Here is a 19,274-nt window from a genome sequence, read left to right as displayed (position 1 = left end):
GCACAGAAGCTGATGAGGAAGGCCCCGCACCCCGCACCCCACCTCCCCAAGACCAACTGACCCGTTCCCAACAGGGGGAAACGGGCTGGGTGGACCTGGCCGCTGGTATGTCAGAGGGGATGGAGGGGAGGGCTTAGGACAAAGGAAAGCAGCTGCGCTGGGACATTCCTTAAGGTGCCCTTTGGCTGGGCTGGGTAGGGATTAGCTTAGAATGAAGGGTATCCGTATCCCCAGAGGCAGAGTCCTCCCCCATGGGGGACAGTGGGATCTCCTTAGTGAAGTCCTTGGCATCAGCAACAACTGTGACCCTCTCAGGCCCGTCGGAGACTGGGCAGATGGCCAGGGGCTTTTTACCACAGGACCACAGGCAGAAGAAAGGCCGGAGGGGGCCAGAGAAGGAGGTGTTGGAGAAAGTATAGATAGGGGACCCATCAGTCATATTGTAGAAGGAGACCTCTCCTGATTCGTAGTCCAGGAAAATCCCAACCCGACGGGGCGGTCCTGCTAAGGGGAGAGGGGTCCGCAGTGGGGTGAGGGCCCAGTACCCATTCCCATACAACTCCACAGCCCAGAACCCATTCTCAGGAGTCATGGGGTCAAACCCTTTCTTCACCACATTCTCCCTGCACACCCCGACCGCCCAGTCAGCCCTGTCTCCTACCTCCACCTCCCAGAAATGTCGCCCTGCTGTGAAGGTCTCACGACCCAACACGCAAGGCCAGAAGTCAAATCTCTCTGGTTTCTCAGGCAGTTCCTGACGTGAATCTTCCAGTCGGACAGATTTGGAATCCTCATACAAAAAGAGGTGGGGGTGGGCGGTGTCTGGATCCAGAGTCACATCAACTAGAGACAGAGAGAGAGCAAGTCTGAGCATCAGTGAGCATTAGGGGTCACAAGACCTATTCTTTCTTCTCAAAAAAAAAAAAAAAAATAGAGCACTGTTCTAGAAGTTGGCAGGTCCCCACAGGAGGGGAGCTGTTTGGCCCCCTCCTGTGACCCGTCAGCAGTCATGGGGCCCTGTCAGAGGGGCTTGTCTTGTAAACATCTTCCAAGGGCCTTCTACGTGCCTCAAGGAAAATGTGAAGGCCGTTTGCCATCATCTTCCCCCTTATCTATCCCCCCCCAAAACTGGGTGAGTGTTTTTATTTCCAAGGATGACAGGACTTTGAATCCCTGGGGCATAGAGCCTCAGAGCCCCTGAGAAGTCTGAGAAGTTCAGAGCCACCGACCTGCATGCACTGTCGCCTTTCTCCACTCTGCAATGAAAGAGAGAGAGAGTCAGTGACAGGCTTTCTAATAAGGAGAGAGAACACCTTGTTGGTGAAATAATGACAAGAAGAGAGAACTTACTGAGTTCTTCCAGGAGTTTCTCTAGAAAAGAAACAGAAATACCTTAATGACCTTCTAGAGTGGACATGAGGGAGGGGAGAAAGCTAGTGTGAGGAACACACAAAGGAGTGCAGGGGTAATTCATGATTACCTGATTACTGAAACTCTATCAACAAATGAGGAACAAGGATTATGTTTCGTTTTGTTTTGTTTTTCTAAGAAATGTGCAGGAAGTTCCTACTGGCTTGGGATCAGATCGTTAATCTTTCCTGGGAAACCAAGTTAGAAGTGAGGAAAGAGTCTGAGGGAGGGCAGTGAGTGAATAGTTGGTCTGATATCTCAATTAGCACTGGTTTTGACTCCTTCGCCCCAGACCTTCATATTGGGTATCAGTGTGCTTTATAATCCCCCTTCTTGACTCCCAAAATTCTAGAATCAAATATCTTCCCATTGGCAGCCATCCCAAAGGACTTGGATCCAATCCCACTCGGAAGCACGCCCGACAAGCAGCCTATGACTTACCCTTAGAGCTGAATTCATCCTTTCTCTGTCTGGATCTTTCCTTGTAGAGTCTCCAAGTGCAAACTATGGACCCAATTGTGAGAACTCCTAGGACCATCAAGATGACAGCCACCGCCACCATCCAGGGAGTCAACTTTGGGAAGAAGGAAGCTGAAACAAAATCCCCAAGAAGGACGAGTTGTTGTGCGACTCTGAGCAAGGCCAGCTCTACTTGATTCCGAAGGGGGTTGGAAGAGAGGATGACCTGGCCCTCTCCCACTCCTCCCAGGGCAAAAAATAGACCTTCCAATGTTGCTGCTCCAAGCTTTTCAGAAAAATTTTGATCTTAGGTGGGAGAGGGCAGACAAAGAGAGGAATGAAGATGAACAGGAGTCATTTCAGGCCTGACAGTGTCACCTTAGAGATGGGAACTGGCTGGGCTTGCAGAAGGATCAACATGCCCTTGGCTGGAGATTTACTACACCTGCCCTTGGAAGGGGAAAAGAAAAAAAAACATAAAAAGAAATGGCTAGGGGGCGCCTGGGGGGCTCAACTGGTTAAGCATCTGCCTTCAGGTCAGGTCATGATCCCAGGATCCTGGGATTGGGCTCTCTGCTCAGCAGGGAGTCTGCTTCTCCCTCTCCTTCTGTCCTCCCCCTGCTTGTGTGCTGTCAAATAAATACATAAAATCTAAAAAAAAAAAAGAAAGAAAGAAAGAAAGAAATGGGTAGTGCAAAGCCCAAATTCCCTTTTTATGGATGGAAAATGTCAAGGTTGCTACAAGATTACCCTGGATTTCAGCCGTGCTCAGACGGTGGTCCTTTGTAGAGGGTGCTCAGCAGTGCTGTCCCAGCCAACAGGAGAAAGGCCAGACTCACAGAAGGGTGTTCATTTAGAAGAAAGCAACACTAATGGTCCCCACAACCTCTTGAATTTCTGTTACATTGCAGAAAGCCTTATTGGTTCAGTAATTCCAGTTAGTGTACCAGGATAATGTAATTATGTTTAATTTTGTAAGGGATACAACAATGATCTATTTTGGTATCAGTTTTTCAATAAAGTTTTGATTATGGGCAAGAAGAAAAGAAGAGTCATTCAGGACAGGACCTGGGAAGGGAAGAAAGTAATGGGTCAATTCATGTTATTGTGGAAATTCTTTCTTAACTATCAATGCAGGATGGAGGCCAAGGGGATGAAGGAAGTAAATCAGGAAGGGAAAATGTCACCTCTGTGTGCTACAGGATGGGACTCAATGACCAAAGAATAAGGAAAGGTTCCTGCCTGAACCAGAGGTAGTCTGGAGGGAATAATGAGATTTGCTTTCCTGAGGACCCTGGAAACCTAGACAGAGCTCTAGCATAGGATGGGGAAGACAGAGGGGCAAGGGTAGAAATGGGTTTTCTTATTACTCAAGGAGAGAAAGCCCCAGAGGCAAAGCCTCTGTACCTAAGATATATCTCCTAAAACGGAAAATCTGGTATTTCTATGAGATCAAGGCAGATTTTATGCATTTGGAATCTTTTCTCTTCTAATGAAATTGGTGGGGCTCCTTCATGTCAGTGGTCAGGAGCTTAGGTGGGGACAGTAGACAGCTGCACCATGAGGGCCTGCCTTGGGCAGGTGTCCCAGGTAATATGGCCCTGAAACTGTGTCCGATAGGAACCCAGCGCTGATTTCACTGACCTGGTATGGAGATGTCTACTTCCTTCTGCTGGCCAAGAAGGAGGTTCCGGATACAGCAGGATATATTCTTCATGAAGGGGTCTCTGATGATCACTGAAGCTGCCACAGTGAACAGGCCTTCTTCATCAGGATTCCTAGACTCTGACGTGGATGGAAACTTCTCTCCCTCAGAAGTCCTCCACTGTACCTGGGGCTCTGGGTACCATCCTACCGAGGTACACTCCAGCCAGACCTCTCCATTTTCTCGAACTTCCATATGGATGTGAGGATCAGAGCCCAGAGCTATGGAGAGAGAGGCTGGCCTTACTTTTTCAGTGGACAACCTTCTGGGAGCCTTATAACCACAGGGTTACACAGTTTGAGAAAAAGAAGCACACAGGGACTGGGAGTGAGAGGGACTCATCTCCAATTTCATGACACAAGGAAGCTGTGGTATCAATAAAAGGAATTTCATAACCTTATCAGAGAGGGATGCCATATTGGGAGTTAGGGTTTGAAGTGAGGGCAGGAGTTTGATGGACAGACATAGGGAGCTTTTCTAATCAGCAGGAACAGGGAGACCAATGGCTAAAAAAGGCAGGTAAGGGAGCTCCAGAGAGGGGAGAGGGCTTTGCGGTCTGAAGTATTACCAAAAGACTTTGAAGAGAGGGAGAACTGGGAGTGGGTATTTGAGGATGATCCGAGAGGAGTACTTGAAGAGAAGGGGGATTGCGGCTTCTTTGCATTGAGCTTGTAGCTGTCAATCTAAGCTTCCTTTACCTGTGATACTGATTCAGGAATTTTCTTAAATGGGTTTCAACCTCGTCTTCCCCCCAACACAGTTATGTCCTAACATATATCAACATAAAGCTGTTTTTCCCTTCTGTCTTCAGCCTGATTATTCTTACAATTCTACAGAGTATAGACAAACACCAAGCTGCAGAGAAGGCTCCTCAAACACGTGTCCACACTGTTAGTCAAAATCCATGTTCCAGTATGTGTGTCTATGTGACAGTGTGGATTCTTTTCATGGAAAGGGCTGCCACTTTCAGCAGAATCTCAAATATATCTATCACTCATAAGAGGTAACAATGACAGTTCTATGCTATCACATCTCTAGGGTTTTATTGTCAACTTTTAAGATAATTCCCTAAAAAGGAAATGTGAGTTATACATAATGCTGCCACATGGGACACCCTGTTCTGAGGCAGGGACCCAAATTACACCCCAGTATTTTTTAACTTTACCTTTAATATATACATAAAAGGCAATACATTTATATGCTGCAGAGCCACCGACCTGCAGTCTGAGGCACGGTAATAATATCTTACAAGTATGCAATGCTTCTGCAAGCATTGACAAGGCAGTTTCTTAGGTATCGTGTAATTTTATTTCATTCTTGCAAAATCTCATTTGATAGGTGCATGCCCATTTTTTCAGTAGGAAATAAGGCTCAGAAAGAGATTTGTTTGCTTCCATTCACTAGTAAGTGGGAAAGTCAGAGCACAATGCTTACTCTCCTCCTGAATGCTTACCATTTCCATTATGGTTTCCACCCTGAATGTGGGCTTGAAGCCAGAAAGGAAACAAAAACCACACACTTTTCTCGGTGGATCAAGAATGTGAAGGAGCAGCCAAGCTCTAGGACCTTAGAAAATCCGCCCTTAGGTTCTTTTTTTTTTTTTTTTTTGAAATCCGCCCTTAGGTTCTAATCCATAAAGCAGCTTCAAAGGATGCGCAGCACAGCCTCACCCTAGCGGTGAAAGGTAGACACGACTTAAATGTTCAATTCTGAGCCTGGAGCAAGTGTATTAGTGTATTACGAGGTACTCACGGCGAAGAATGTTATATAGCCATTGCATCTTCCATTTATGTAACTCATGACGTGGGGAAATGCTCTGTCCCCACTCTCAAACGCCCCTCCGAGTCACCTCCCACTCTAGGCCTGCCAACCTTTTCCATCCCAGGAGGGATTTGGGCAAAGAATCAGGTGGCTTCCAAAGTCACGGGGCCACAGGAAAATGTGCGCCGCCTGGAAGTCGCCGGACAAAGCCCAACCGCGCGCACTCACCGGCCACCTTCAGGTGCACGCTGGCCTCCTCGTAGCTTCCGTCCTGCCGGAAGAAGCATCGGTACTCGCCGTCGTCCGAGGCCCTGACCCGGCGGATCCTCACAGCCACGCGCCCCGCCGCGATGTCGCGGGCCACGAGCGTGGCTCTGCCGCGGTACTCGGCCGCCTGCTCGGCCGCCTGCTCGCGCCCGTCCCGCCGCACCAGCACTGCCGCCCCCTTCCCGCGGAGCCAGCGCAGCTCCATGCGCTCGGCGCTCACGCTCGGCGACAGGTGGCAGGGCAGCTCGACGTCGTCACCCACCGCGGCCACGATGGGCTCCGCCGGCCCGATCACGTCGAAGTGGGCTGCGAAAACCAGGCGGGCGGACAGGGTGCGGAGGGGGCGGCTGAGCGCCGACAGCGACCAGGCTCAGTCCCCGCGACCGTAGCTCCTGCGCCTCGGGAACCCCCGCGGAGGGCGCTAGCGAGGCCTCTCCTGAGCCGTTCCGGCCGCGGGTGCGGCTGAGGGGGCCAGGGAGGGAGACCCAGGCGGCGCCTACCCGAATCCGGCTGGCACAGCTGGAAGAACGTGAGGATGAGCAGACCCCTGGGCAGGCCGGAGCTTGGGGAAACCGCCATCTCCAGCCTTCCCGGGGCAGCAGGCGCCGGGGGCCTCCGGTCGCCCGAACTTCCGCCTAGGACGTGAATGCACAGGAGGTCACGAGGTTTCTTCAGACCCCCCTCTGCGGCGTCCTCCCTGCCGCTCTTTCCAACCTTTGCACCCGAAGCCTCCCCCTCGCCTGCTCCCACTGCGGACTCTCGGTCGGTCCAGCCGTTGGCACGCGCGCACCCACCGCCCGGTCTGGTCAAGCCTGGGTACAGCCCCAAAATAGGCCCTCAAACCCCAGGAGACTCGTAGGAGAAGGGAATTGTGAGACGTAGTACCCATTAATGGGTTGCGTGTCAATGAACAAGTCTTGGGACCACTGCTCTATAAAAAGCCTCTTTCCCCCCCAAATATAGTAACTGGGTACTCGCTTTCCCAGTGACAATAAAGGCGAAGCAATGGAGGCAAAGACAGGAACCAGGGGATTGAACTGGAGGAGAAAAGAGGAAAGTCGAGAGGAGAAGGCACAAGAAAGGGGAGCTGGAGAGAGCAAAGGGTGCGGGGTAGAGAGCCCAGGACTGGGGAGGAAGGAGCCGGAGGGAGAGCAAATGCCCTCCTGACTGCTGGTTCTCTCAGGGGAATGAGAGCCCTCGCAGGCACTGACCTCTGATCCTGGAGGAAGAGGCACCAAGGAGCCCAGCTACCCAGTGACAGAGCTGCTCCTGGCCCCAGGGGCAAAAGTTAAAGACCAGAGGAAGAGGGAAGGGGGAAGTGCTCCCAGCAAAGCCTGCCCCCAGGCCCCAGATGCATTTCCTTTGGGGGGGCAAAAAAAAAGTTTTCCAGAGAGATGAAGGGTCTGTGCATTTGTGGTCTTCAGCTCAAAGACCAGGATATACACTGATGAGCTGCACTAAATAAAAGGCAATCAGGTGAAAAAGGAAGAGGGTCAAGACAATACTAAAATGAGATTGTAAAGCCTTAAGCCAGTCATTCACCTCTTCAAGCCTCACTTCTTTTACCTCTAAATTAGGAATACTGTTAATAATACTTTCTTTGGAGAGGCGCTGCATTAAATGAGATTAAGCAAGTAAAGTGCTTCGCATACCATAGGGATTTAGAAGAGGGTAAATTGTTATCCTATTGTTGTTTATGTGGGTTGAAAATTTAAAGGTAGGCTGGAAATGCATGTGTGTGATTCCGTTTTCAAGGCCTCCAAGAAGTTACCTCCCTGCAAGCAATTCAGCCCGCATTTCCTTATTTTGGGCTAAACTTCTTATTGTTATGAAAAAATTTAAAAATATGGAAAAACTTGTTTATTTTTTAAAAGATTTTATTTATTTTTATTATTATTTTTGAGAGAGAGATAGAATGTGAGCTGGGGGTTGGGCAGAGGAAGAGAGAGAAAGTTAAGCAGAAGCCCCACCACAGGGTTCCATCTCGAGACCCTGAGATCACATGACCTGAGCCAAAATCAAGAGTCTAATGCTCAACTGGCTGAGCCACCCAGGCACCCCTTTAAGACTTTATTTTTAAGTACCCTCAGGGTGGCACCTGGGTGGCTCAGTTGTTAAGTCTCTGCCTTCTGGCTCAGGTCATGATCCCAGGGTTCTGGGATTGAGCCCCGCATCGGGCTCCCTGCTCAGCGGGAAGCCTGCTTCTCCCTCTCCCACTCCCCCTGCTTGTGTTCCCTCTTTCGCTGTGTCTCTCTCTGTCAAATAAATAAATAAAATTAAAAAAAATAAGTATCCTCTACACCCAAAGCAGGGCTCAAACTTAAAAGCCTAAGATCAAGACTTGTATGCTCCACTGAGCCAGCCAGCCACCTCTGGAAAAACATTTTTTAAAAAAGTAGACATCACTCATAATGTCACCAACTAATGATAGCCTCTATTCACATTTTGGCAGAATTGATGAAGCTTTTGCATAATTTGAAACATTGCTTATGCTTACATAATATCATATCGTGGGTTCCTATAATTCCCGAGAGGGTGGGATATCTTAGTGGGTTTTGTTTTGTTTTTTTTTTTTTCAGATTTTATTTATTCATTTGAGACAGAGAGATACAGAGAAAGCACGAGCAGGGGGAGAGGCAGAAGCAGTCTCCCCGCCGAGCAGGGAGCCCGATGTGGGGCTCGATCCCAGGACCTTGGGACCCCGACCCAAGCCAAAGGCAGAAGCCTAACCATCTGAGCCACCCAGGTGCCCCTCTTAGTAGGTTTTTGGGTGGGTTTTTTGTTTTTTGTTTTGCCTACTATAACTAGTGCACTTTATACATAAGTCTTTGTCCACATCTTTGATAACTTCCTGACAAACTTTCTGATAAATTCCCAGAAATATAGTCATCAGGTCTGTTAGTTGAATTATGAGCTTATTGCCAAAGTTCCCTCCTGAGCTGTTAAACCTATTACACCATTAATGGAAATGTCTTTCTCATCTAATTCCTGCCAACACTGAGGGCTATGACTCCCCATCATCTCTAATGGGATGGGTGAAATAGATGAAATTATTATTTTGCTAGTCATTTATATGGCAGTGAGGCTGATCATTTTTCATATTAACCATTTAACATATTCTGGAAGTGATCTTTTCAGGCGAATTGCCCATTTTCCCCCAGACAGATTCTGCTGTTTCTTATCAATCTGTTTTTTTTATAAATCAAAGATGTCAACCCGGTATTACATTTGTGGCCCAAATCCTTCACCACCCCAGTTTGCCTTTTAATTGAGACTGTAAGACCAACAAAAGATCAGGGCTCCAATGGACTCTCCAGACTGCCAGAATGGCTCTTCCCAAATGCAGATTTGGTTCTGTTTCTCTGGAGAACCCTGACTAATTAATACAATAGAAATATATCCCTTCCGTTCAGTGTTTCCAACACTATTGGTTATGTAGCTGTGATTTCACGGATCCAAGTATCGCATCTGATTTCCTTTCCTTTCCTGTACAACTTCTTGTGCTTTTTGGAGATGGACGAGGGAAGGCGTTAAATGGTTCCTCTTAGTTCCTTTGCTTACTTTTCTGTGTTCTCATCACACATTTTTCCCACCTGTCCAACAGCCTCTGAGTACCGTTTCCACCGTGAAACCTATCCGATGATTTATCAGCGCTAGGACATCCCCTCCCCGCCCCTGGCCCTCCCAGAGCAGTGCTTCTTTAACTTACCCGAGCCTATGCTTCCCTGGAGGGTTTTCTAAATAACAGATTCTGATTCGGAGGCCTGGAGCAGGATCAGAGTTTCCCACGGGCTGCTGGTCGGCAGGGGCTTTACCTCGATCCTTCTTCAGAAGCCGCAGGTGAGGAGGCAGCTGCGAGCTTTCCGTGAGTTGTGGACATGCCCCTGAGGGGTGGCTCTGGCTCAGGGTCTCGGGCTCGTTTCTTTTGCTAAACCAGTCTAGGACAAAGGATGAGGGCAAATGGGCATCGGGTGTAGCACTGAATGCAGTGGCTTGCGAGGGAGCTTTGCGGTCAGCTGCTCTTTCTTGGGGCACACACTGTTGGCATGCTGATAATCATCAGAAGTGACCTAATGATAGGTCCGCATTATAACAGTGACACCAGGGGCACCTGGGTGGCTCAGTTGGTTAAGCGACTGCCTTCGGCTCAGGTCATGATCCTGGAGTCCCGGGATCGAGTCCCGCATCGGGCTCCCTGCTCGGCAGGGAGTCTGCTTCTCCCTCTGACCCTCCTCCCTCTCATGCTCTCTGTCTCTCATTCTCTCTGTCTCAAATAAATAAATAAAATCTTTAAAAATAAAAAATAACAATGACACCATTCCCCTATTTACCAAGCCTGTGTTCAGTTTAGGTGAGTTGCCGCACCAGGGTTTGCATAAGGGAAGGGTGGCTAGAAAGGAAGTGAGGAGGCCTGGAGAAGACACAGATGGATTTCTGTGTATTAGAGGGGCTCACGGAGGTGGAGGGAGATGAAGTGTGCCCTGGGGAGCAAGAAGATGCTGGGGTCTGGTTGAGTGGGGACATCTCTGAGTCATATTCCTGGAAATGCTTTTGAAATGGAGAGTTCCAGGAAACACAGAGGAGGGGCAGACAGGGAACTTATGGGAGCCAACCAAGTGAGGTTGGACTGAACAGGGGGAAATAGGAGGATCCCGGGAAGGGGTCAGGGTCGCGTGGACCACTCTTTGAGTTCTTTCCAGAATCTACCCCATGCAGCCTCTTTCCCTGCTACCTGGTAGGCAAACCCTCCAAAGCAGGGCTACCTGCATTCACCGTCTGGGGGGGAGGCTATACAAACATGAAAATACAGAGTTTAGCCCCACTTTGGCTGAGGATCTTCCAGGGTATCACAGAAAGTGCATGCAGGTGATTACTGAGAGAGAGAGAGAGAGACAGACACACACAGATACACACACAGAGGGAAACTGAGAAGAGATAAGAGGAGGGGGAAGGGAGGGGAGGGGAAGGTAAGGGAGAGACAGAGCCAGTGAATGTGAGAGATTCCAAAGGCATCTTTTTTCTCCAAAGAAAAGAGACACCATGCTAAGAATTGTCAATTACCCTCATGAGAAGACCTTTTCCAGCCTCCTCACTGGCCTCGCCTCCCAGCCCTTAGCCCCTACCCATCCTGCCTGCACCCGCCCCCCCAACTTATTTCCTAATTATCAGCTTCAGATGAGTGTGCCTTCAAGTTACTCAGGGAAAGAGAAATGAGTTCACTAATCCTACGGTCACCTTCCAAGAGGCCTATATGTCTCCTAAGGAGCAAGTTGATGCAATTTACACTATCTCTCTTCTCTCTGCCCTCATCGCTAAATTGTTGTATTTTTCATTTTCGTGTATCCTGAGCCTTCGAATCCATAGTAAGTAGGAGCTCAGAGTCCCAGAGGAATGAAGAGCCACTGATGTGCATACAATTGTGGTTTTTCCATTTTGCAGTAACAGAGAGGTTTTATAACAGATGCAAAGCCTTGTTTAAAGAAAAATGTGGGAGAACCCCAGAATTCTCCAAGCTCTTTTAGGAGTTTCTTTGGAAAATAAACAGAACTAAAGCAATTAAGATTTGAGTTAAGACATGGGAAGGAGGATGGAATGTGCTTATGAATCACACAATGGAGTGAGTGTTCCCTTCTGTGAATACCTGATTACCGAAAACCTATCAATAAATCACGAACAGGAATGCATTTTGTTTCAGTTCTTAGAAATCTGCAGGAAGTTCCTTTTGGCTCTAGATGCTAAGAGATGTTGCTGTATCTGGGGAATTTAACTGAGAGTCTGGAGCCAAGTTTGGGATGGATGGGAATGAGGGCTGGGAGGCTGATAGGGTTCTGACTTGCTCGTGGCCACGCTGGACCCCACCAGCCAAAGCCCACCTGTGGCCGAACCCAATTTGATGGTACCTGTGACAGCAGCGTGGATCCCATACACTGTGGGGAGGCTGGGAGGTGGGGTGTCTCAGTGAGAGGGTGTGGGAGTAGTTTATAGGATTTCAGTTTGTGTTGGGGGTTTGGGAGAGGGTCTAAGAAGGAAAGGTTGCTCTGGATGAATGCTGTTGGAAACCAGGCCACTGTTGTGTGATCGGATATTCTACTTTTTATTAGGAAGTAGAACAGAGCAGGTTAAAACTCTAATTGGTAAAGCAGCAGCTAGCTGAGACAGGGATGTGTGGTCATTTTTGTGGTTTGCATGTGCTCTTGTGTCTTTGCGCTTCGACCTGGTTACACAGGAGACATGTTTTGACTCCATCACAATCGCAGAATGGGCTTGTCTGACAGTGACAGCCGCCGTCATACCTGCTTTTTGCTTTCTCAGTCAGAGACCACATTCTTCTTCTGATCTCAAGGTGTTCGGGGTTTTATAACCTTGAGAATCCCTAAAAAGGTTATTTATTTATGTAATCTCTACACCCAACGTGGGGCCAGAACTCAACCTCAAGATCAAGAGTCGTATGTTCCTCCAACTGAGCCAGCCAGGCACCCTGAACCCCTTCCAATTTTGAACAACTTGGAATCCTATTTCTAGATTCTGGATTGGGATGACTTTTGACTGGAAGTCATCTTACAAGGCATGGAATCCAAGCACGTCTAAGGTTTAAATGCTTATTAAAGGCACAAACACCTGACAAGCAGCCTGACGTAGTGTAACAGGAATCAAACTCATCCTTCTTCCCTGTGTGGCCCCCACCCCATTTCATTTCCAAAATAAAAATACTGTCCAAATGAGAAGCCTCAGACATGTGATGACCACTGAGCATGTAAGGGAGACAAAAAAAAAAACAAAACAAAAACAGAAATTTTGATGATGAAAGGTAGCAAAACAGGCCACCCCAAATACACCGCTTTGTCATAGAAATTATTTTGAGCTGAAGGTAATTTAGAAGCAGCCAAAGCAGTTAGAGGCAAAGACTTCAGTAGAATTTTAGTTCTGAATGCTGTAGGGGAAATGCATTTTCTTTGGAATTATCCATTATGTGCATTTAAACTCTGCCAGAAAAAAAAAAACAACTGTTTTAATCTACTTTTTGTATTTAGTAGTTATTTGTGTAAATTAAAGTTTTTCCAGTTACATGGAAAAAAAAGGCACCTGGGTGGCTCAGTCGGTTAAGTGTCTGCCTTTGGCTCAGGTCATGATCCCACAGTCCTGGGATAGAGTCGCACATCAGTCTCCTTGCTCCCCTCTACCCCTCCCCACTCGTGCTCTCTCTCTCAAAAATAAATAAAACCTTAAAAAGAAAGAAAGAAAAAAGAAAAGCAGCCAACACAGGAAGAGCTCTTTACCTTCCCCCCTTTTTGCCTAAAGGCTGGATATTAATTCTTTTACTGGAGACTGACATTTACCAGTCCAGAGAGGAACCAGAAGAATCTACAGACTTTTCTCCATAACTTCCCTCCCTTCTGTTTAACTTCCCTTGGGGCCTAAATTTGTTTTCCTTTGTCCTGTCATCTCTCTGCAAATTTATTGTACTTTATTGAAGATGGTAAATAAGTTGGAATTCTAAGCTGCCGTTCAGACTTACTTTTCATGTGCACTGCTTGCATTAACTGTTTTTCTCTTGTTAATCTTTTTGTTAGAGGCCTAGCTGAAAACCCAAGATGGGGAGGGGTAAAGTTTGGCTTCCCCTACAATGATCTAGGGAGAAAGGGCAGGGGGCCCCCCACGACGTGCCCCTCTGTCATACTGATTATCTTAATTAAGTTACTTACAAAACAGCGAGTTCAAGGACACTCACACCCTCCTCCGTTCCACTAAAAGTAGGAAGCAAATCTCCCATATGAAAAATACCCTCCCTGTACTCAGTAAAAAGGCACCCACATCACCAGAGACTGGGGACTGGAGAAAGCCAAGAAAGAGGACCGGGGGGACTGTTCTCGACCCCAGGGCTCTGGCTCTCAGCAAAAACAGACATTGACGCGAGGCAAGGAAAGACTGAGGCAGTGTTTATTGGGGGCTTATGCTCCGGTACCAGGCAGGCAGCGCCGGGAACAAAGGCCCGGAAGGTTTGAAGGGGCTGAGGCAGCAAAGCAGCGACCTCCCAGGTGGGGCGGGGCGGGGCGGGGCGGCGACACGGGAAGCTGCGCGCAGGCGCAGTGGACGACACGCGTCTGCAGGCAGCACGTGACTCATTAGCATGTCAAGTCTCCGCCCCCGGCCGCCGCCGTCAGGATTGTGGCGAGGAGAGTGGGTGAAGGGTCAGCGCTGGGGTTTCCCCCGCGGCACAGGCTGGTTTAGTCCGGTTTCTCCTGCAGAGTTCCTTCCGGCAAACATCTCGCTTCCGCATCCCGAGATCGACTGCGATGTACTGCTCAAAAACGTGTGGTTCAGCCTCTTCTAAGGCGATGGGCACAGGGCAACGGGCTTTGTGGGCTGGAGCGCGGGGGGGGGGGGGTTTCCCAGACACAGCCTCTGTTCTAGCTCAGCCCCCCTGAGAGATTTTACCCTCCTTAGGAGTAAGGAGGAGGGGCCGAGGGTCTCATCTTCTGAAACTGCTTCCTGCTGAGCGGGGCGTTGTCCCTGTCCTACCCTGGAGGAGTAAAATCTCTCGCGGACTGCTCTAACGCCCTATAGGGACCTTGTTCCTCTTGGGACCCGGTAGGTGGGACCCTTGTGCCACCAGCAGTTTGACACAAACTTAACCAAAAGATTAAAGAGGCAGGGCCTGAATATTAACAAAGGAATGATGGCCACAAGAGGGCCCAGGAAGGGAGGAATCCCACAACGCTAGGCTCAGAGCCTCTACTTGAGTCCCAGAGTTTGGGCATTGTGATTATTGAACCCACGCAACCATCTGGTTCGTCTGTAAGGCTCCTGAATATTTAGCTCCACTTCCCCAGAGTTGTTGATGTATGTACAGCAAGTGTTGTTGACCACTGCACAGACACCCCCTTGTTTGGCCAGAAGATAATCTAGAGCTAACCGATTGTCAAGTACGACATTAGCCAAGGAATCCGGGGACTCCTGGAGGCCCTCGAAGCTGTCACCAGTGTTTGTGGCCAGGTTTTCTATGACCTGGGTAAGGTTTTTTAAGGTTGTTTCATGATAAGCAAACCCCCCCCCAGGGGGCAGCCAGTCCTACGGCTTCTCCAGTTGTTGCCAAGATGAGCCCGAGTGCTCTCTTTCGTCTGGTTTGAGAGGTGACGTTATATATAGTGGCAGCTAATCCTTTAGGACCCAATCGTCCCAGAGTGCATTCTCCCCGGAAGTGAACATTATCTACACATGAATAGGCCACCGCCCGAAGAGGCCAGGAGAAGGAGGAATTAGGGCTCCCTTCGTAGGGTAGTTTATTTTGTGGTGGACCGCAGAGAAAGAGATACCCAGGTGGGGTACAAGCTTGGCGGGGTGAAGAGGAATTAAACCAACTTCGTAAAAGGGGACCCCAGTTAGGTGTACTCTTGCATCTGGGGGACAGGGGCCCTCCATCCAGTGGCCCCCCACCAAGCTCTGAATCCTCTTCTATTCCCTCCTGGCTATTGAAGGCAGATGGGGTCTGATAGGTCAGTCTCCAGGAAGGGGTTGCTGTTCCTTTCCAGTATGTACAGGATAAATTAGGTTGGTCGCCTGGGGAGAGTAGAGATGAGTCCACACACCAGTGGGTCTGGTTGGGGCTACATGAAGAGCTTGAAGAGGAAAATGACATAGGATAAATGGAGGGCGAGCTTCCCATGTTGGTAAGGCAGGTATCTGTCCGGCAGGGGCAACAGGGCTGTCCTTGTTCTTGACAGAGAAGAGGCCGCTTAACTTGGAGACCAGTTTGGTTCCAAAAGTCTGTAAGTCTGACACACCTCATATCATCACGATCATTAAGTTCTACTACTAGAAGGGCTGTGCTTCTAACAGGACCAGAAGTCAAGGTGAGAGTAATATTCTCATTTATAGGTACAAACTGGAGCTTAGGAACCCCATCTTGTGGGTGAGGATGACAAATCCAACAATTAGAGAGATTATTTCCCGAGGCCACAATGCTAGAAAAGTTGACAATTGAGTTTTCTCTCCAGGTTCCCCCCGCTTTGTTATTTTCTTCCCAACTCATCCCCAGGAGAAGGGCCAAGAGAAGGATCCACTTCATCAGTCCCATCATTGGTTTTGACCTTCTAGACCCCGCAGGGGCAGAACGGGTCTTTCCCAGGGAGTGGAGGTGACCCGAAACAGTACTCACAGAGAAGAAAAAGTAAAACAAACGCAACAAAAAGCAAAGTCAGCAAGCCAAACCACCAAGGTATAATCACTTATCTGACTCTGAGGGTTGCTTCTTGAACAAGTATTTGAGGTCTTCCACAGGCTCACATGAGTAAGATGGTTCTGGGCCTTCCAGGTATTTCTGAGGATGTCCAGGAGAAAAAGGTTTTAGCCTGAAAAGATATACCCGGCTAGGGATTCCCTGGAGCTTAACTGCTGTTGGGGTGGCTAAAATCACTCAATAGGGGCCTTTCCACTTGGGTAGCAACTGATCTTCCAGGGAGCCCTCCTTCCAAGGAGGTTTTAAGGAGGACCTGATGCCCTGGATTAATTTGCAGAGGTGGTGGGGCGGGGGCGGGGGCGGGGGAGTCTCTTCTAAATTACCTCTAGAGGGTGCTGGTAGCATGTGATTAACATAATCCACAACAGCTTTTTGCACCTGTCCCAAATAAAATGATGCAAGCTCTGGCTTATTTTCCCATCTAGTAAAATACCGGGGGTGAGGAGGCGCCTCCCGTGTCATTTCAAACGGGCTGCATCTTAGGTTAGTCTTGGGGGCAGTGGCAATCCTGAGTAGTGTAATAGGAAGCAACTGGACCCAAGGCTCATGAGTTTCTTGACAAAGTTTTGCTACAGTCTTTTTTAGGGTATAAGTCATCTTTTCAATCTTCCCTGAGGAATGGGGGTGCCAGGGAGCATGCAATTTATAATTTATTCCCAGGGCCGCTGAAAGGCTCTGGGTGATTTTAGCTGTAAAAGGAGTCTCTCACTTTGGAGAGACTTAGAGACCCCGAACCGGGGAATTCTCTTTTAAGAGGGGATTTACAGACCTCGGTTGCCTTCCCAGACCGGTGGGGAAGGCTTGTACCCATTCAGTAAAAGTATCGACAAACACGAGGTGGTATTTGTAGCCTGCTCCTGGTGCAGCAGGGTAGACTACTTGCCCATCTTCCCTGGGATATGGCCCCTGCTGTTGGACTGGTATAAGAAGTGGGGACTGATTGGATGGGTCTGTAGTTTGTTTGGGGTGCGTTAAGTCACAGGCGAGGGTAACTTGTTTTATTGTCTAAGTCCCTATCCTGAAAAGACCTTTTGCACCAAGTCCCATTGGACGTCTCTTCCATAATGGGTGGCATCATGGAAATGTTGAATGAGCTTTTACTGCTGGGCTTCCGGAATGAGAATTTTGTCCTCTCTCATAAGCCACCCCATGCTTTGTTCTGTATATCCCTGTCTCTTTGCGTCCTCCTGTTCCAGCAGGGGGTTCTGTGGCTGGCCGGGGAACTCATGGTGGTAATCTGAGCTGGCTCCTGAGCTCAGGTGGCCTGTTTAAACAGCTGATTGGGGGTGCCTGGGCGGCTCAGTCCCTTAGACGTCTGCCTTTGGCTCAGGTCATGATCCCAGGGTCCTGGGATCAAGCCCGCCTTGGGTTCCCTGCTCAGCGGGGAGTCTGCTTCTCCCTCTCCCTGAGGCTCCCCATGCTTGTTCTCTGTCAAATTAATTAACTATTTAAAATAAATAAATAAACAGTTGATTGGTCAGCCTTATTACTTTCCTCGCTTACAGAGGTCCTGTCTTTTTGACAACTTTCACAATGGACTACAGCCACCTGACTGGGAAGTTGCACTGTCTTTAGGAGGGTGAAAATTGGGTCCTAGTGTTTTATTGGTGAATTCGTAGTTGTTAACATTCCCCTTTCTTTCCAGACGGCAGCATGGGGCATATGGTACAGGGAACCCATATTTTGAATCAGTATAGAGACTTCATCTTTTTCCTTCTCCCAACTGTGAGGCCTTAATTAGGGCTATCAGTTCAGGCTTTCGGGTGGGCGGAGCGTTGAGGTGGAAGAGCTCAAGCCTCTAAGACTCTACCTAGGCTCATTATCATGGAGCCTGCCTTCCAGACACCTCCCTCCGCAAAACTTCTCCCGTCCCTAACCGACACCCTATCTGGATGGTCAACGCATTTGTCTTGAAGGTCAGGTCTGGTAGAATATGTCTGTTCCATTGTCTCCATACCCTGATGCTGGAGACCCTTACCTTCTGCAGATGGGAGCAGGGTAGCAGGGTTTGGTCTGGCATACTTTTCAAATAACATCCAGGAATCTAGCGAGAGGGCCTGATACTTCGTTAGTCTTCCTCCAGTCAGCCAGTGGTGCCCTTTACTTTCTAATACTGTCTGAACCTGATGGGGAGTTACATGTTGACTCAGGGTCCGCTTAGAGGCCTCACTCACTAAGAGAGCTGGGCTATGCCAGCAACTGGATCCAGTTATTTTGAAAAATAGGCTACCAGTCTCTGATCAGGGCCCAGCTTTTGAGCTAGGACCCTCAAAGCAATCCCCTGCCTCTCATGGACATGGAGGTAAATTGTGCAGGGGCCCCACCCAACTCAGTTTTCAAGGCTTTAAAAAGGCCCACTGACATCAGTCTGTTGTAGGGGTCCCCTTTCTCCCCGCCCCCCCTTCAAGGCCGATAAGGGGCTTCACCATTAGGCCATAATTAGGGAATCAGATGCAACAGGGCTCTGCCATATCCAGAAAGCCACAGAGTCTGTGGCTTCTGGTTTGGGGAATGGGCAAGGCGCTGATGGTCCTCTTGGGATCCATGGCCCAGTGTCCGGATGAAGCCCAAATATTGGCCCTGTTGTTGTGATATGTGGGCTTTTGATGGGGGAACCCTGTATCTTCTCTTAGTAGAAAATTTAAAGTTTTTACAGTATTCTGGTCAGAGGCCTGCTTGGTCAAACTGGCTATTAACCAATCATCAACATACTGTAAGAGGATCCCATGTCTCACTTTTAATCCCTGTAACTCTCTTGCCGGTACATTTCCAAATAGATGGGGGTGGTCTCTAAAGTCCAGGTGTACTAAGTAGTCCCTTGAGTACCAGGGGTTTTTCATTCAACGACAAGTAAATATTGACTTTCCTCATGAAGGAATATGCAGAAAAAGGCATCCTTCAGGCCCGGGGCAGTGGAAAACTGAGCACTGCCAGGAACCTGGGTAAGCAGAGCATACCGGTTGGGTGCTCTTGGGTGTAGGGGAGCAACTCCTTTATTTACAGCCCTCAAATCCTGTGCAAAGCAAAATTCTCCTTTGGGCTTCCTCACTGGGAGGATTGGGGTATTACATGGGGATGGACAAGGTTTGATCAGTCCATACTTGAGAAATTTTGAAATTAATGGCTGGATTCCTCTGAAAGATTTACTTTTTATGGGATACTGTTTTTTCCAAGGACAGCGTGCACTGGGTTTTAACTTTATATGAAGGGGGAGACATTTTTTGCCTCACCGAGATATGAGTATCCCACACAGATGGATCTCCTTGGTTTTGTGTTCAGAGCAATATTTGAGGGCTCAAACCTGGGACCATCCAGTGGTGCCAGGGAGATGAGAGTGTGGGGGCAGGGGACACCCAGGTTGGGCTCAACCCACCAGAGGGTCCTCCAAGGACCCTGCAGGGGACCAACACCGGGGAGGTGAGAGTCAGGGGACAG

The 19,274-nt window shown here is 48.8% G+C and overlaps 2 protein-coding genes and 1 pseudogene across 2 annotated transcripts in view; 2 read left to right on the top strand and 1 right to left on the bottom strand.

Moving 5' to 3' along the window:
• LOC123325518 (histone H2B type 1-C/E/F/G/I) overlaps positions 1-19,274 on the top strand; it is a 388,315-nt gene that overhangs the window by 256,759 nt on the left and 112,282 nt on the right. The window lies entirely within an intron of this gene.
• Positions 37-9,362, bottom strand: BTN1A1 (butyrophilin subfamily 1 member A1). The gene is made up of 8 exons (XM_021696832.1): positions 9,312-9,362; positions 6,103-6,237; positions 5,564-5,908; positions 3,514-3,795; positions 1,852-2,001; positions 1,351-1,371; positions 1,230-1,256; positions 37-843 (listed from the first exon to the last, which is right to left on the bottom strand). Exons 2-8 carry the CDS (start codon positions 6,179-6,181, stop codon positions 170-172), a joined length of 1,578 nt encoding a protein of 525 aa, XP_021552507.1. The 5' UTR covers positions 6,182-6,237; positions 9,312-9,362; the 3' UTR covers positions 37-169.
• Positions 2,288-2,742, top strand: LOC110586615 (annotated as a pseudogene).

Source organism: Neomonachus schauinslandi, chromosome 8 (genome assembly GCF_002201575.2).
Source record: "Neomonachus schauinslandi chromosome 8, ASM220157v2, whole genome shotgun sequence".
Classification (NCBI taxonomy): Eukaryota; Metazoa; Chordata; class Mammalia; order Carnivora; family Phocidae; genus Neomonachus; species Neomonachus schauinslandi.
Note: the sequence above shows the minus strand (reverse complement) of the source record. Positions and strands in the feature narration are given on the sequence as shown.